At 41.0% G+C, this 17,086-nt stretch overlaps 1 protein-coding gene and 1 long non-coding RNA gene across 4 annotated transcripts in view; one reads left to right on the top strand and one right to left on the bottom strand.

The window, feature by feature from the left end:
- LOC104947514 (FERM, RhoGEF and pleckstrin domain-containing protein 1) overlaps positions 1–14,006 on the bottom strand; it is a 55,735-nt gene extending 41,729 nt beyond the window's left edge. Inside the window, exons 1-2 of one of the 3 annotated variants that reach the window (XM_010773560.1) lie at positions 13,627–14,006; positions 9,170–9,371 (exon numbers count right to left, since the gene is read on the bottom strand). In XM_010773560.1, the coding sequence (XP_010771862.1) occupies positions 9,170–9,343 (174 nt within the window). In that variant the 5' untranslated portion in view covers positions 9,344–9,371; positions 13,627–14,006. The remainder of the gene's footprint in view (positions 1–9,169; positions 9,372–13,626) is intronic. The other 2 variants (XM_010773559.1, XM_010773558.1) reach the window with 2 other exon arrangements.
- Positions 826–17,086, top strand: part of LOC104947515 (uncharacterized) — a 20,659-nt gene continuing 4,398 nt past the window's right edge. Inside the window, exons 1-2 of the long non-coding RNA XR_798569.1 lie at positions 826–968; positions 13,405–13,409. This is a non-coding gene — a long non-coding RNA (uncharacterized lncRNA). The remainder of the gene's footprint in view (positions 969–13,404; positions 13,410–17,086) is intronic.

Here is a 17,086-nt window from a genome sequence, read left to right as displayed (position 1 = left end):
CATTTTAAAATGTTCACAATGACAATCCTGAAGTACGTACTGGCGTTAAGCGGGGCTCAGTGAATTTCATTAATTTCGGAATTATTCATTTGGTTTAAAGTAATGGACACGTTTAAATGTTGTTTCCCTGGATATAGAGTCATAGGATCAACAAAGTAACTACAATACATCTTCAGGAAACCATGAGAGTCTGTAAAAAGAATGTATGTCAATCCATTAAGATGTTATTTATTATAAGATAAGATAGTTATTATATACTTTACTAGATCACTGAAAATCTTAAACTGCTAATGTTGGAAGAGGAAGAAGAAGAGGACTACTAAAGTAATTCATATTTATCCTAAAGAACCTTAATTATTCATGGTAATCCACCCAGAAATTCTTGTTAAGACATTCTTTAGTTTTAGTTTAGCTGGTGGACCAGGCAAGTGTTGATAACATTGTGTTTTACTTGTGCTTGTGCATTAACTTCATGGAGACTTAATCAGTATTAAGGAAAGCAAAAGTAGTATATTGGAGTTTAAAGAGACAGGGTAAAAATCTCATATGGAAAGCAAATGAAAATGCCAAGAGATTAAGTGATCTGTAATCAATGAATTCTACATTTTCTCTCTGCACGGTTGCCCTTTTAATAAAAAGGCCTTTACCGTGAGTGTAATGGACAAAGTAATGGCTGGAGAGGACATACTGCAGTCCTCTCTGGCTCATTATAGTTTAACCGTGTAAGGTCCACTGTTGTAATTTTACAACATTACTTTAAGCTATCCTAAAAAAGTCAGTAAATGTTTTTTGTTTTTTTAAAGACCACATTTACATAGTCAAGAGGTCCTTTTGTTCAGCCTCACAATGCTATTGGGTAGTAAATGTGTTTATAGGTCCTGCCCTCGGGCCATACACTCACACAACTTCAGAATCTTCAAACGAGCAACATCTCTTTGTTTTATTGGACTGGATATGTTCAGATTCAAGTACGTAAAATGCCTCAAATATGTTTTGATTATTACAATGTCTAGAACATGTACATATTTAGTTATTGTGGAATACATTCATCAAATTTGATTTTGAGCAGCTTATGTCTTTGTTGTAATATTCCAACACTGGGTCAGTGTGGTAGTCAAAATAGCGTGTGTCCCTGTCATGGAGATTACCCTTCTTATATGTTCACATATGGAAATAAAACACTAATAGAAATATAATGTCTTTGATAATTCACTATAAATAAGTTCTAAATGTGTCCTCTGTAAGATTTTGAATTAAGACCAGAATTGAATAAATTAATACATTATTTCTAATAAAAGTATGTGAAATTATATCTGTAGCAATATTTTAAACTCTACTTGTATCTTATCAGTTAATTAGTTACAACAATACATTTAACTCTGATTCTGGCAGAAACAGTTCTTTCGAAACAGTGTTGGGACACTTGGATGTATCCCTTTTAGTATGATAATTATCCTGTTATCAGCATTGTGTGACTTGTTGAGCTGGTTTACCTGCATGTGTGGGTGTAGGTATTCCTTTTATTATGATAATAGGCAGGATTATGTGACTTATTGAACTGGCTTACCTGAATGTGTGGGTTTAGGTATTGCTTTTATTATGATAATAGGCTAAGCCAGGTAGTATTGTGTGACTCAAGAGTACAATGTAAATAGGATTCAGATACTTGTTGCATCGGGACACCTGGAAGGGGGTGGTGCATGCATTCCTTTCAGTATGATAATAGGCTAAGCCAGACAGAATGAACACTTGTCCCGCCACCCTATCTATTCCTTGAGGTAATCTATTACAATATAATAAGCATAATTATGTATGATTGATACATACTTATTAATTAATTTTTCCATTTCAGAATGCCACCAGCAAAGAGAGGTCCTCGATTCAGTGTGCAGGATGTGATTGCTGCCATCCAAAACGGAGAAAGTGAGTTTCAGATGGAATCAGAGGACAGTGACACTGAAATGAGTGAAGAAGAGGCAGATGAAGATGCCTGTGGCCACATGGACAAGGAAAACCAACAACCCAATGACCCCCCAGTCAGTGATCATGTGGACATCGAGCCCCAACAACATAAACCCACCAAGCCCTGTGACAGGTATCGTTGGCTGAAAAAATATTTCATCAGTCCCAATACTGACTTTTGTGGTTACAACAAGTACATGGGAGGTGTGGATTTGTTGGACTCGTTTACGGCCAAATAAAAGTTCCCCATGAAATCCCGACGCTGGTACGTGTACATCTTCTGGCACACCATCATCCTTGCTGTGATCAACGCCTGGCTCCTTTCTGAGGGAGTGCAAAGCTCTAAAGATGCCAAAGCAGGAGATCCTGAACAAGAGACAGTTTCAGGCAGATCTAGCATCCTCTCTCATCCTGGTAAAAATGCATTTCTGCTATTTGCCGTTTGTAATATTTTTTTATATTTCACTGTAATATCTTTGACTTGTATCCTAATGTATTTTTGACATGTATCTTGATTGATTCTGTTCTAATCAGGTGAACACAACTCTTCTGAAAACACCCGAGAGAGGACGACCATCTTCAGGCAACGGGAGCCCAGCAGCGACGGTGACATCAAGGAGCCAGTTGAATGCGCAGAAGAGACCATCCTCAGGTGATGGGAGTACACCAAACGGGGCCCCATCCAAGAGATCACAAACTCCACTGGATGTACGCAAGGACCTAATGGTACATTTTCCAGTGAAGACGCTGAGAGGACGCTGCAGACACTGCAGTAAAGGGTACACAAACACACAATGCACCAAGTGTGACTCTGCTTTTCCGATGGTAGGAACTGTTTTTGGGACTACCATTGTATTAATATTTAATAAATGACTATTCATAACAAATATGACTGATGTGTGATTATTATTCATGATATTCTGATATAGGGCTAAGTAAGCAATCAATCCTGCAAATCAACCCTTAGTTGTTCAATATATTTATTCAGACAATGTGAGTAGAAATACAGAAATTCTGCTCCCACCTAAGCCCAATGTAATATTACAACATTTCCCTAAAAACTAACCAAAACTTAAAAAATGTGAAAACTCTTTCATTTCTGCTCCAGAGGCTCCTTACAACAACATTTAATAGGTCAAAAAATATATTATAAATATATTTGGGCTTTACAGGGTTAAGAGAAAGAACAGAAATGACAGAGAGAGTTGTCTGAGTTTCTAGTCGTAAGCGTCTGTGTTTCTAATTTCAGCCTTAAATAGGAAACAGGACATCACATGTTGGGTTGTATTAGTTGGTATTCTAGCAGTAAGGTTCAGTTAATGGGGCCTGACTGTTTCCTTCATTCATAAGAATGAGCATCTCTCTCTCTCTCTCTCTCTCTCNTGTAAGAAGTAGAAAGTACAGGTATTTGTATTCAACATGTAAGAAGTAGAAAGTACAGGTATTAGTGTTCAACATGTAAGAAGTAGAAAGTACAGGTATTTGAGTTCAAAATCTAAGAAGTAAAAGTAAAACGTAGTCATAAAAATAAGTAGTGGAGTAAAGAACTGATACCAGAAACATTTACTTAAGTACATAAACGAAGTATTTGTACTCCATTTTGTTCTCCTCTCATCTCCTCTCCTCTCATCTCAACTCTTCTCATCTCATCTCATCTCATCTCATCTCAACTCTTCTCATCTCATCTCATCCCATCCCATCCCATCCCCCACCTCCCAACCCCTTAATCCAAGCTACAATCACACTCCTTAAAGGCAACTTCTGCACAGCCTCCACCAGCCATCAGCAAACATAAGCGTCAAAACATGGGTACAGACAGAGTCACTGTATGTATGCCTGAGGACTACAAGACAGACAGAGGGCTACCGTCTGGATAACCTGCTCTGCTGAACTCTGCACGAGCATTATGGACAGAATCAGAAAATATTCCATAGGAATTTAGAGAAGGCATAACCGGGCCATTATTTTGACCCCAGTGTGCTTATTAATCAATGCAAGTCAACCGTTATCAAGGTTCGCTCAGCCAGACATCATCAGCATCAAAACAAGTGTGTTCACAGCCAGAGTGCTAAGTAGGCCACAGCATGGTATGTGACCCAAGAGATGGCTCGATGGCCCCTTTTTGTTACTCAACCATCTGATATTCTGCCCACTGAGGTGGAAACTTACCCCTCTGAACCAGAGGAGCAGGAACTGAAACCCGCCCTATCAGTTACAGGGTGAAGTTAGACCATTTGTCTTAAAGGGATAGACAGACAAATCCAACCTTGAGCCTTTCTGACTATAAAATCACCTAAGATGAACTGCCTCTTCTCCAACACTACTGTAGGTTCCTGCTGTGAAAATAAAGGAGTAGATAATTGCTTGACAAATGTAGTTTGTAGACCGTGCAGCTATCTTCTCACTTCACTGCTGCGGGGGATAGATTAACATCAGCAGGGAGATCGGGGCTAATTTGACGCCCGTCTTCTGTCTCAGCTGGACCAAAAAAATAAAACGGAGAGTTTTGGGATCTAGCTTACGCAATCACAAAGGAAGGAACTGTTTAACAGCCTTGGCAGAACAAGTTATTTCAAGGCATCTATGGGCTCCAATGGGGCTTTTCTCTGTCAACTACACAAAATATGTTGTCTTTAAACACTGAACTTTAACAACACTGAATTGAATGCAGAACATGTTTCATCTATTGCATTCTTTTTTCAAAAAGATAACAGATCTTTCCACTCCGACTTTAAGCGGATGAAAATGTACTCCTCGCACACCTCTAGGCAAAACCAACTTCAATGTGTATTTCAAGTGCTTACTTGGGACAGTGGACATAATGTGTGTTAAATTGAGCATGAATAAAGCTTTGTGTTCGCCTGAGCCTTGTGTTCCCGTCTCCTGAGCAGCACCTTCAGCCTTCTTCTGTCCAGCCTGTCTGCTGCAGTGACAAAAGCTGTTTCTAGTTCACCATCACCACAGCTCAACTATACCTTCATGGCCACCATGATAAGTCCACGAGAAGGCCAATAGGGTGGAAAAGCCCCGGGTATGAGTTATCCCTTCAATGCAGCTCTGGTCTCACAAAACTCACAAGATTTATTTCACTACTGCTTTTTTATTCAAGAGACAGTGCTGTAGTTCAAACTGCTTGAAATCTGACAGCAAGTCAGAAAACAAAATAAACATGCCATAAATACAGATCTGACATTTATCATATGAAAAAGGACCAACCATCAATGTGTTGATTTGTTGGAGGGTAGAGCTGTCTTAATCTTAAATCTTTGTGGCATCTAAACTCCATAAAAATCTACTGTATGCTCTTAGGTTAATATCTCCTCAGAGAGCCTCAGAGAGTAGAGTTTCATTGCAGGTTTTTACAGATTACGAGCCCTAAAGCAGGCTGAATAAAATCCCTTCCTCACCGGTTCCTCTTTTATCAGGTACAGGCATCCTAGGCTTGATAATATTCCCTATTAAAAAAGGTAAGTTTAGGCAAACTAATTGTTTTAACCCAAAAAAAGAAAAAGCAGATCCAGCATATATTCCAATATAAGAGAAAGTGAGATTGAGTGAGGACATCAAGAACCTTGTCTTGTAAAACAAAAACAATCATGGCTTTAATGCCTCACTTAACCCATAGTACACAATAAGCAATGTGGGTTAAATGAGGGAAATCAAACAGGACCTCACGGTGAGCATCTATTGAGCCTTAAGTATTAAGTACAACACATGATACCTCTAGAAAGATTAGCAGTCATGCACAGGGAGCTCCGCCGCCTGCCCTAGGAGCAACATTTACCCATACTACCTTGGGAAGCAGCCAGAAGGATACATCCACCCTATACTGCACGCTCACTAACCGTCAGGAAAGCTCTGCAGCTTTAGGCCCCAGCCACACGAGGACGATAACAAAGTCTTCCGTCCACACGCAACAGGCACCAGAAACGTGTCCGTTCACACGAGACCGCTCGTAAACGCTGGTGACGCTGTAGTACATATGCCAGGCCTGTAAGTGGAGCCGTTTGCCCCCCCAGAGCGTTTCGTTTGCAGATCTACCCACCTTGGGACCCGTTATCGTTATCGTTTTCTGTGTTTCCATGTCGTCCTCGTGTGGCCGAACCGTCTATCTGATAGTGACCTGTAGCAGATACGACCGTTATCGTCCTCGTGTGGCCGGGGCTTCAGTGCCTGCCCAGCCCCATTCATACACATTAATCGAGTCCTCTTTGGCTGCTGTATCTGTTTCCCTCCATCACCACTGTTCATGTTCCTCTATCTACTCATCTCGTTCTTCTCTTCCAGGCGGGAAGGACTGTGGTCACAGAATGGGGCTTGTTCTTTTATTCTAAGACAAATACCGGTCTTTTCACTTCCTCCACCCAGTGTTTCTGCCATTGATTCAACACCTTCCCAAAACACCACAAGTTCAGAGGAATGCTAGAGGGATGCTGGAGGAAGAAGGGTCGTGTGTCATTGCCTTCAAGGATAATGCGGGTGTTATTCTATTTTTTCTTCTTTCAACAAATCCCACAAACTTTACAACCAACCATTAGTAAGTATTTCAATATGTTCTGAATAACTGGACTACCCTCATTCAGGCCCAACCCCCTCAGTTCTCAAGGATGTAAATCTTTAAAATGAAAGAACATATACTTTTATTTTCTTATATAAGGCTCATTAACTGCAGCTAGTCACTGTAGTTTTGAGCAAATATTGATTCAACAGGAGTAAATGGTGTATATATTTAGGACTAATTTCATGTGTGAATTCCAATGGTGAACTTGTGTGTATTTAAGGCAGCAGGACATTGTATGTGGGACTGACTAAAAATAGACTACAGAGCCCATGTTCATCATAATGAAGGAACATGTCATTTGGTCACTCTGTTACCTCATTCACACCAACGCAACTCCGTGCTAGAGCTTTTCAGGTTCAGAACCGGTTCTTCGGTTTAGCTCCGGCTCTTTTCACACTGCCCCGAGTCCGAATGGTGCTGCGTTATTGCGTCATCGTTTGCGTCATGACGTAACCGTTTGCGTGCCTGCTTCATAAAGCCAAAACGCGCGGGAACCCCTCACAGCTGACACCGACAAACAAACAACAATGCGATTGTGCTCTCAGCGTTCCTTTGTACCTCTCCAGAAGACCAGATTCCAGTAGGTTAGCCGGTCTCTTCAGTGACCACTGCTGCTTGTTAAGTTTCTCCATCGTTGTGTACAAACTGGATAAAACGCCGGCTTTTTGTTGTTGTTCAGGAGTTGATCCCGCCCCTGCCCCCGCCTCGACGTACACAGTCAGGCTTTTCTTAAAATTCACTAAAGTTCTGGTCATTCCATGGGATTTGTTGACAATAAGCCTAACACTTTGAGATGATAAACAATGAAACCTATTTCCAGAATATTTTCAGTTTTCCTGAAGATTTACATTTTGGAATAATCTGCATCCACCCTTTTACGTGTAGTTTGTTGAACTTAATGCAGTGGTTCTCAAAGTGGGGGGCGCGCCACCCCTGGGGGGCGCAGAGGCATGCCAGGGGGGGCGCGAGAGACCAGGAGGAAAAATGGTTATAAAAAAAAAAAAGGTTACAAAATAAATAAATCATAAATTCAAAGATTATTGATTCAAAAATAATATGATGCAGTACAGTACTATTATGTCTGGGTCTCTGTGTTTCATTAAAGCTCGGCTCTGTCTGTGTGTGTGGAACGAGCCATTTTGTGTGCGCGATCGAGAGAGAGAGAGAGAGAGAGAGCGCACCGGTACCGGAGATCGTTGTTGTTAGCTTCTGGTGCTAGCGAGCTACGCTAACGGATATAAGGAGTTTTTTCAACAATCAGGTGGAGGAGAGTCCTCTCCTGTCAGACTGAGAGACTCAGGGAACTAAAGGACTCTCTCAGTGTTATCTCAGTGGGTCTCAAACGTTTTGGTCACCATTAATATACATTTTTTATTTCCGAGGCACACGTTTATATGATCATTATAGTTATAAAAAAATAAGAGAATAAATGAAAAACAGGTATGAAATACTATATGACAGTAAAACAAGAACAAAGTTTGAAAGGGAGTGATTTGTAAAATATCCATAAAGAAAAAGTAAATCTGTTTACAGTTCTGTATAATATGGGTGTTGAGAGAGGTATCCATAGATCTCTTCATTTTGCTCTCAAAGTGCACCAGATTGATGCATTTAACTTCAATATTTAAAAATAAACATTCCCGGGGGAGCTTGCCCCCGGACCCCCCTATGTGTGGTCCACACACCACCTATAAAAATAGGACTTTACCCCTGCTTACACCTATATGCCGTGAGCTGATTATCGAGCCTTCATTGTAACAGTTGCGGGTACATTGTGTATATGCGTGGGGATGGTTGCAGTAGAAAATTCCACTGTAGCGACCGGTACATTAATGAGAAACCCTAAATGTTTGAGCACCCTCTATGAAACGTCAAGCCACAGCACCCCCAAAAGAAATCTCTGGCGCCGCCACTGAGCCTGACTATTTGTGTTGGGGGGGCCCGACTTTTTTTTTTCTCCAAAGGGGGGGCCTGACAGAAAAAGTTTGAGAACCACTGCCTTAATGTGTCTTTATTTTGCATTTAAAGTATTATTAGCTTATAACATAACGTTCACAATTAGTATGGGATTCAAGCTCAACTTCTAAATAATCTGCGCAAATAGCTAAGACTTTAATGTCTAAATGCAGATCTCTGCAATGAGAAGCGTATCCTCTAACTCCATAAAACATGAATGGAATTCAAATGGAAGTCATAAAAAAAAACTGTTGTACTCTCTTTTGTGTTCCTTCCTGCCTTCATAACATTATCTTAACAAGCACATGGATTCCTAACACTTCTTCAACACATCAATGTGAGACAGAACTGTGGAATAAAATAATGTCTGTGGTCCCCCAAAGTGGAGGAAAAAGTGTTTAATAATAGATAACAACTGTAGTACGGGTTTGAGAGATTAGGACACAGAGAATAAATACCACTACAATAAACTGGAGGACCCTGATATACTAAAATTATTCCTCCAGTTTCATCTTTGCATTCAACAACTTAACATCATGCAGTTGCCATGCCAACTGGTTTTCAGACGGCTGCTGCTATAATGAAAACGGGAAATGCTTCTTGGGCACTGTGCAAGAATAAGGAGTCCCAATCCGACATTAGTATTCACATCAAGAAATGCCCCTGAGCGAGACGGCTTTAACAACTCACCGAGATGTCAAAGAGCTCCTCAGTGTCGTCCAGCATACGGACCCTGACGGTGACGAGTCGCCCAGGGGGCATGGCGGGGGGTCTGTGCCCGGGGTCCAGCGTACTGATGCCAAGAGTCTCCGGGGCTCCAAGACGATGTCCTGTTCCCATTGGCTCTGGGTCTGGCTCTGCCATGCTGAACTGTTAATGCTCACTGCCCAGCCTGCACAGAAGCAAAGAGAGGAAGGTCAGGAAACACAAGTACGTGCAGTCATTCTCTGCTCCTGAATACACAAGATATGAACACAGATTGAGGAGTAACAAAAAGTAGTAAGTAACCTCGTCTTACAAAGCGTTTGTGGTGCAGCAGGTGAAATAAATGTAATGCATCATGGAGTGCATATATAAAAAGGTATACGCATCAGGGCCAGGCTGCAAAAACATTCACACTAACACAGTAATTGCAAATGCAGTTTTTACACTCGCCACTAATAGCTGATAATTGTCGCCTGTGGGAGAACCAATTATTGTGAAAAAAAGAAAAACGATCCGAGGATGTTCTAAATTTCAAAGCGGTAATCAAGTAGCCCTAATTTGGTTTGACAAATTAACCATGAGGCCAGAATGTAAAAATCAAAGAGTCAATACGATGACGGGTGATCGGTGAAGTTGTAAAAGCAAGGCCTTAAAGCCAAAGACACACACACATACATTTGGTTGGGTTTTAATTGGTCTCATGGGGATCAAGGAAAATACGTGAGGACACTGTAGGAGAAGTGACCAGAATGAACAGTGGATTTTGGTTATCAAAGAGCAGAGTAAAAAACATTGATTGCAAATATTTTACAGTTATGACTATATAAAGTCCAATTATTGATTTGCTACTTTTAAAGAAATGCAGTGAAGACTTGCATAGAGTGGCTAACTTCACACATCCCTTACTGCAGCAATTTCCTACCAGGGGGTACTTTTGCAGTTTCCAGGGTACATAGAGTGTAGAGTAGCCAAATTAATAGATGGATGGATGGATAAATGTTATCGATATATTATTCACTTTTAGTTCATCATTAAAATGTTTCATTTCTTAGTAAAAAGTAATGGATACATTTTTGAAATAATTGATGTTAAGTAATGGATACATGGTTAGAAGATAGTGAAATGACTGTTCAAGTTAGCTTAAAGGTGGGGTAGGTAATTTTGGAGAAACCAGCTCGAGTGCGCTAGAATTTGAAAATACACTGGGCGACTGTGGCTGTGAGGGAGTGTGGTCGTCTTTCAACCAGAAGGTTGTGGGTTCGATCCCAGCCCATGCAGTCAACATGTCGATGTATCCTTGGGCAAGATACTTAACCCTGAGTTGCTCCCGATGGCATGGCCAACGGTGTGTGAATGTGTGTGAATGTTAGGTCCTAGAGTAAGGTACACTGCTCTGTATGAATGGGTGTGAATGGGTGAATGACATGTAGTATGTAAAGCGCTTTGAGGGGTCTTAAAGACTGGATAAAGCGCTATATAAGTACAGTCCATTCCATTTACACTGCCGGAAAAAATCTGCCACTTCCTTACAGAGCCCTTCCTCCAACACACACGAATGAGGGCACGAGATAAGTTTGTGGACAGATGGAAGGCTGACAGGCAGGTAGGCCATCCAGTTATTTTAGCCGGGCCGGCTAAAATGATTGGTCGTGCTTTTTACAGTACTACGGCTTCCACAAATGAAATGTTTTTAACGGAGCACTTAAGATATTCATTTCTATCGGGATGTTAAGCGCATTCCATGGAATATAACAAAAAGTGTATCTCGAGCCGGTTTCTCAAATGTACCTACCCCACCTTTAAGATAATGGATAAATGATTAAATAAATGCCGTTGTAAATCCTTGAGGCGATCCTACAAGATTGGGCAAGAAAAAGTCAACTTCCGTAACACATTAAGCCATATAGGGTCCCATCTGAGTGTGACTCTGTTTTTGTATCAGGTTGAGGACTGTGTTTGGACAAAGTTGTGGACTCATTCACTCTTGGTTGACACCAGAGCGTCTGCTATCCCCCCCCCGTCATGTATCCACAGATCCCCCGAGGCCCTGCTGCCCAGCTTAATGCTCTCTTCATTGCACATTCCAGCAGGCTGATGTCATCCTGAGACCTAACTTAGTGCTTCATCGGAGCATCGAGGCCAGTGAGCAGTTGTTCAGCCGCCGCAGAGGTGAATGACTGCTGCCAAGTTTAAGCTGAAAGCTGAATAAGGCATTTGAAAAAGGAGTGGATAATGTAATCCAGCAGAGTGCATGGAGAAAATAGGCCAAGGACAGTGAGCACTAAATTCTGTCTGATGATGGTCTGTCTGATATTTAGGAGAGACACCAAAGACGTTTCCAGTCCAGTAGGTGTGATGAATGAGGTAAGATGCGTCAAGGCTGACAAGTAGGGCTGCAACTAATGATTATTTTCATTATGGATTAAAATGTCACTTCTTTTTATAATTGAATAATTAATCAGTTGGTCAATAATTAACTAATGGCACAGATGACTGTCACAAATTCCTAGAGCTCGAGCAGACATCTTTAAATTGTATTGTCTGACCAACAGTACATTAAAGATGTTCAATTTCCAGTGTGTAAAAAAGCAAACCTTCCCATTTGGGAAGATTGAAACAGCCAATACAGGTTAATGAACAAAAAAACTAAACAATTTTTAGAATTTATTAAAGTACATTTTCTGTTGTTCAGCACTAGCGATAAACGCTCTGTTCAGCTGGTTCCAAAATACACAACTATATTAAACTCTGTTGAATACTAATCTGTCATTAAGTCCTTTTGAAGATCCATTAATAATGAAACTTAACATTACATGTGTAGTTTTTTTTATCATTTTAATGTCATGTTTGGGTTTCAGTCCTTACCTAGAACTTTTATGTAACTTTGGTTACTGACGCTGAAAGCTAGGAAGATTTAAAATTTGATTAAAAGCTAAGAATCCCCAACCATAAGGGCAATGGAGTTACAAGAGCAATGTCTCATTATTTCCACCTGCCGTACAGTCATCAGCAGACTAACACTCCCTGGGGCTGATGGAAAACAGACCAAATGCTGTCATCAGGAGCATGAATGGCACATTTTTCAATTGAAGCCCAGTCATTTCTGACATTTGATCCTCCCACCGTCATCACTCAGAGGCCTTTGCTTAGATTATCGGCAAGTGTCTCATGCCAAGTCTGCAATTCATGTCCTATATGACCTGCGCATGCATGCCGTGTAACTAGACACTCTTTAAACAAAGCACCAGTGAGACAGAGGGCAGTGAAAGAGTAGACAGTGATTATTTCGGCCAACAGGGATCATTTATCAACCAGTCTTTAGAGTATGTGTTACTATGAATGGATAACTCCAAACAGGTCCAAACAAACACACAAAACAGTCCCAACTTCAACTGAAAGCACCTTGTTTCAGGGGCCACAGTGTGACATAAAGCATAGCCTCCCAGGACCCAGTGTCACAGGGACATTTACAGACCCCTGAGTGTTTCCCACCCTGCCTTTGAACTTGTTTGCCTTAAATTCACCACAACTGTGTAACATGGAGCTGTGACTGCTGGCTCAGAGTCTCCGGGGTTATAACAGTGGCTCCTCTGTGTGTAGGGGCAAAGGGGCCCCCTCAGTGCAGTCCAACACTGCACAGCTGGAATCCTTTAGTGACAGCTGGATGGCCAGAGGCGTTGCTGATAAAGCCAGATTTCTACCTGAGGAAAGGCCCACAACAAAAAACAGCACAATTTCCTCTGTGTTTTGCAACAGTCACTGATACCTGGGTGTGGCTGGCTTTGCCTGAATAAGTTCCCACTGTATTATTGGCAAGGTTATGTGTTGGTTAAGGGAAAATAATGACAACTACCTGAGAACATGCATGTTGTAACCAGTGCTTGGCTGACATCCAAGCCTTTCCTAGAACAATCATGAATGATAATTGAGAAAATAGTGAAGTCAGGCACTCATGAGGGTTTTTTCCACCTGACACTGTCTGGTAGTGTGTTCACACCATAACTATAATGTAGGTTAATAGAGCAGGCTGCTGTAATCCTCTTGACATTATCAGCCATTACAGTACTATGTAACATTAATGCAAAGCCTGTGCTCACCTGGACACCTTTGCTTAGAAATATAGATGACAGATTCAAAATGCTCAGTTCCTGATCATTAAAATGTCACTCAAGAGGCATGAAGCATTACAGAGACTGCGGCGTCTGCACACATCCATACAGCTAAGGTATATCTGCAAACACACTGGAGGACAAACAGGACAGTTACTGGCAGCACATGACATTTTTTTACTAACAGTGGTAGTTATTTGCCTCCCTCGAAATCCACAGGATCACAAAACAACACGGCAAAGATACTCCCAGGATTTAACCCTAATCTCATCAAACAAGTTGAATCACTTCCCTAAGAGCAACCAGGGTGAGGACTCTCTGCACGGTTCTTACCGCTTCTCTCCAAATGCGGGCTTGTCCACACGTATGTATTTCCCAGCCGAAAGGAGATATAACATCCACGTCCAGCGGTAGAGGCTGAAAAATGAAGCCCGGGTGAGTTTCTAGCAGCCGCTCGGACTGGAGAGGCTTTCTGCGGTCGCCATGGTGGACGACTGAGAGAGTGAGCCGGGGAAAGACGGGATTACATTGAAGCGAGTGGCGGATCCTCTGCCGGTGCCTTCCAGTCAAACAATGAAGGAGGCGCAGCACCTCCACCTTCTCAGCGGCAGCGACACACGGAGGAGCAGCGACATCTAGCGGGGTTTGCTGGAACAACAGTATTCAGATACTAAAAACTAGAGGTTTATGGCCTTAAAGAGGAACTTGCAGACACCAGTGAATAAATGTGTAGGAAAATGATGTATACACTAGATTTTCAAAAAAGTATGAGCCTGCTAGGCGTCCAAGAGACCAGGAGCAGCCAAGGATTAGAAGAAATAACGGCCATCGGCGAGAAATGTAGCTGTGGTGTGAGGAGAGCCAGTGGAGAACAGGGCAGCTGTCTTGGTGAGTGACCATCAATAATACAACGATTTATGGGATGAGGGGATACAAAAAAAGTCACAATTTTGTGAGACCCTCTCAACTGTTTCTAAAGTATATATTTAAAACTTGAAAAGTTATTAATAGGGGGATCATTATGACTTTTAAAAATTGCTCAATATGTTTAGGCTTGGCAAAAGTATTATCTTAATAAATATATTTAATAGCCACCTCTAAACATATGACTGTGACTGACGAAACCATGCCTCTTACATTGCCAGTTAAACACATTAACATTCAGCTTTCAGCTTTTCTTATAAATAGGTAATCTTTTGTGTCTATCCTAGCATTAAAATGATGTGGGTTTGAACATTTGTCTACACTTTGTTATGACTGAAACACCGCTGAATCAATGAAGTGTTGATAATATTTTGGTTTTACCAACTAAAGCTTTGTCCTTGGAACATTTCTTATTTTGTACTTCAGAAAGTTTCCAGAACAATGACCTATATAAGTTAGTATGCGGGTCAAGATGCTAAACATTCATAATGGCACATAAATACAGGAATGCAGAGTCTCTGGCTGATACATAAATGCATATTTATATTCCAAATACTGTCAAACAAGTAACTGCCTGTAACCTGCCCAAAAATGTATTTCTTGTTTATATCATGTAAGGGGGAGTGTGTGTGTGTGTGTGTGTGTGTGTGTGTGTGTGTGTGTGTGTGTGTGTGTGTGTGTGTATATAGTATAGTTAGTGTGTGTGTGTGTGTGTGTGTGTGTGTGTGTGTGTGTGTGTGTGTGTGTGTGTGTGTGTGTGTGTGTGTGTGTGTGTGAGAGGAGTCTGTGTGACAGGCTGTATATAATTAACAATTATAGACATTTATGTTTACATGTCGTTAAAGAAGGAATCTGAAATCAGCACCATTGTAATAATTAAATCTTGCTTTCATCACATTTCACATTAGTTTTTAAAAGTGTTTGATTGAAGCGTGCACTCTTTGCCTACAGAGTTCCCATGATACCATTTTCTCTTCACAGCTTGCACACAAAACGTTTATTGTATTGACTATTGAGTGTCACTAATATAGTATGTATCACTTACAAGACATTAAAAGGCTATGTAGTACAATTATTTTCCTGATTTCTTAATAGCTTACTGTGTACATTCCCTCCCTTATTAAAGCAGGAGGTGGAGAGTTGCTACAGCTGATCAAGCAGAGGGAGGGAATCTGTTTTACAGAGAAAGACCATCCAAAGCTGGAGAATGAGGCTTCCTCCCCTTAGACATGAGCAGAGCTCCTGCTGAGTCCTCCACCTCCACAAGACAGGAAACCCAGCAGGGGGTCTGCTCATCACAAGTTAGGCTAGAAATAATTCAATGTAGGAATTCTCTGCCTGCATGTATTCAGGTGCTGATAAAAAGACGTTGTCAGATTTGAATTCTTCATTTGGTAGGGTTACCAAACTGCCATCAGTACTGCAACACTGCCGCGCCATGGTGCCACGTATTCCTTTAGTCTTTGTTTTAACAGAGGGAAAAAACAGAGAAAGAAAATGGCAGTCTGGAAGTATTTAGTCTTCGTCCTGTGTGTAGGAACACACCAAATCCTTCAGCTGTACAAATCCATGCAATTAGAAATCCAATTTCTAATTTTAGAGGACTACATAGCGACAGATGGTAAAGATTTGGGTTCTAAAGTGTGTGAGAACAATTGCATAATGATTGTCAATAAGCGGCTGCGACAAAAACTAAAATATCAGAGAGATCCTGCATGAAACTGTTACTGTCTGCTGTCCCAAGGGTTGTTTTAAAAAATGTGTTTTTCTCTTTTGAACCGATCACGTCGGAAAAATTAGAAACTGGGAACACATCTTGTTAGAATTTCTGAAACAACTTCATGTAATTTGCATGGAGAATGGAATTTTGTTGACCCCTTAGAACTGGGAGAACTCCCAACATTTCACAAAAAGCACAACATGTTTTCTTGCTTTGGTTTTGCGACTTAGTGCTCCAGGTCTTCGTCTTGGCTTCTATCTAGTAATATGTTTACATATAAAATCATAGATGGCTGTTCGGTGAGCTCAATTCAACTAAATTAAGCACACCAAGAGTCATTTATAATAGAAGATAATAAATTACGCCTAACAGACTGACTGGTCACCAGAGCTGTACAACAGGTAAAAAAACAAACAAATAAATACTGTTTTTTGTGTGTTAGGACTGAAGGACAAAACACTTTTAAAATATGACTACGTTTTCCATTAGAATGCATTATGAGTTAATTTTATGTTGTAGACTATGGTCATATAATATATATTTTGAAAAGTGTACTTAACTGAACAAAACCAAAGCAGCTGAGCGAAACAAGTAGTCTCATAGAATAATCAAGTAATGTACCTGGTTACTTTCAACAACTGAGATTTTGGAGATATCTGTTCAAATGTCAAAATACTATATTTCATGATTTGGCGGTACTCACCCGTTTGCCTGATAATGGCAACATGGATTAAAACATACATATATGTGTCAGGAGAGGAATAATCCTTGTTTTTCGTTCAGAGATCACACACACACACACACACACACACACACACACACACACACACACACACACACACAGGGTGCTGTTAAAAATGTTTCCCAAGACAGACATTTCCTGTTAAAGCGATACAGCTTAAATCTACTTTGGAGGGCTCACACACACACACACACACACACACACACACACACACACACACACACACACACACACACACACACCTACACGGAGGAGATGAAGATTGACAGCAGCTGCTACCTGAGACCTCTACCAGTCTGTTACCTGCTCCCCTCCCATCATAGGTTTTGATCACTGAGCTGTCACAGACTACCCCCAACACGCACGCACGCACGCACACACACACACACACACACACACACAGTCAG

This window comes from Notothenia coriiceps, unplaced genomic scaffold (assembly GCF_000735185.1).
Source record: "Notothenia coriiceps isolate Sejong01 unplaced genomic scaffold, NC01 NC01_scaffold00012620, whole genome shotgun sequence".
NCBI lineage: Eukaryota > Metazoa > Chordata > Actinopteri > Perciformes > Nototheniidae > Notothenia > Notothenia coriiceps.
The sequence above is the reverse complement of the archived record's forward strand: the minus strand, read 5'-3'. Positions and strand labels throughout refer to the sequence as shown.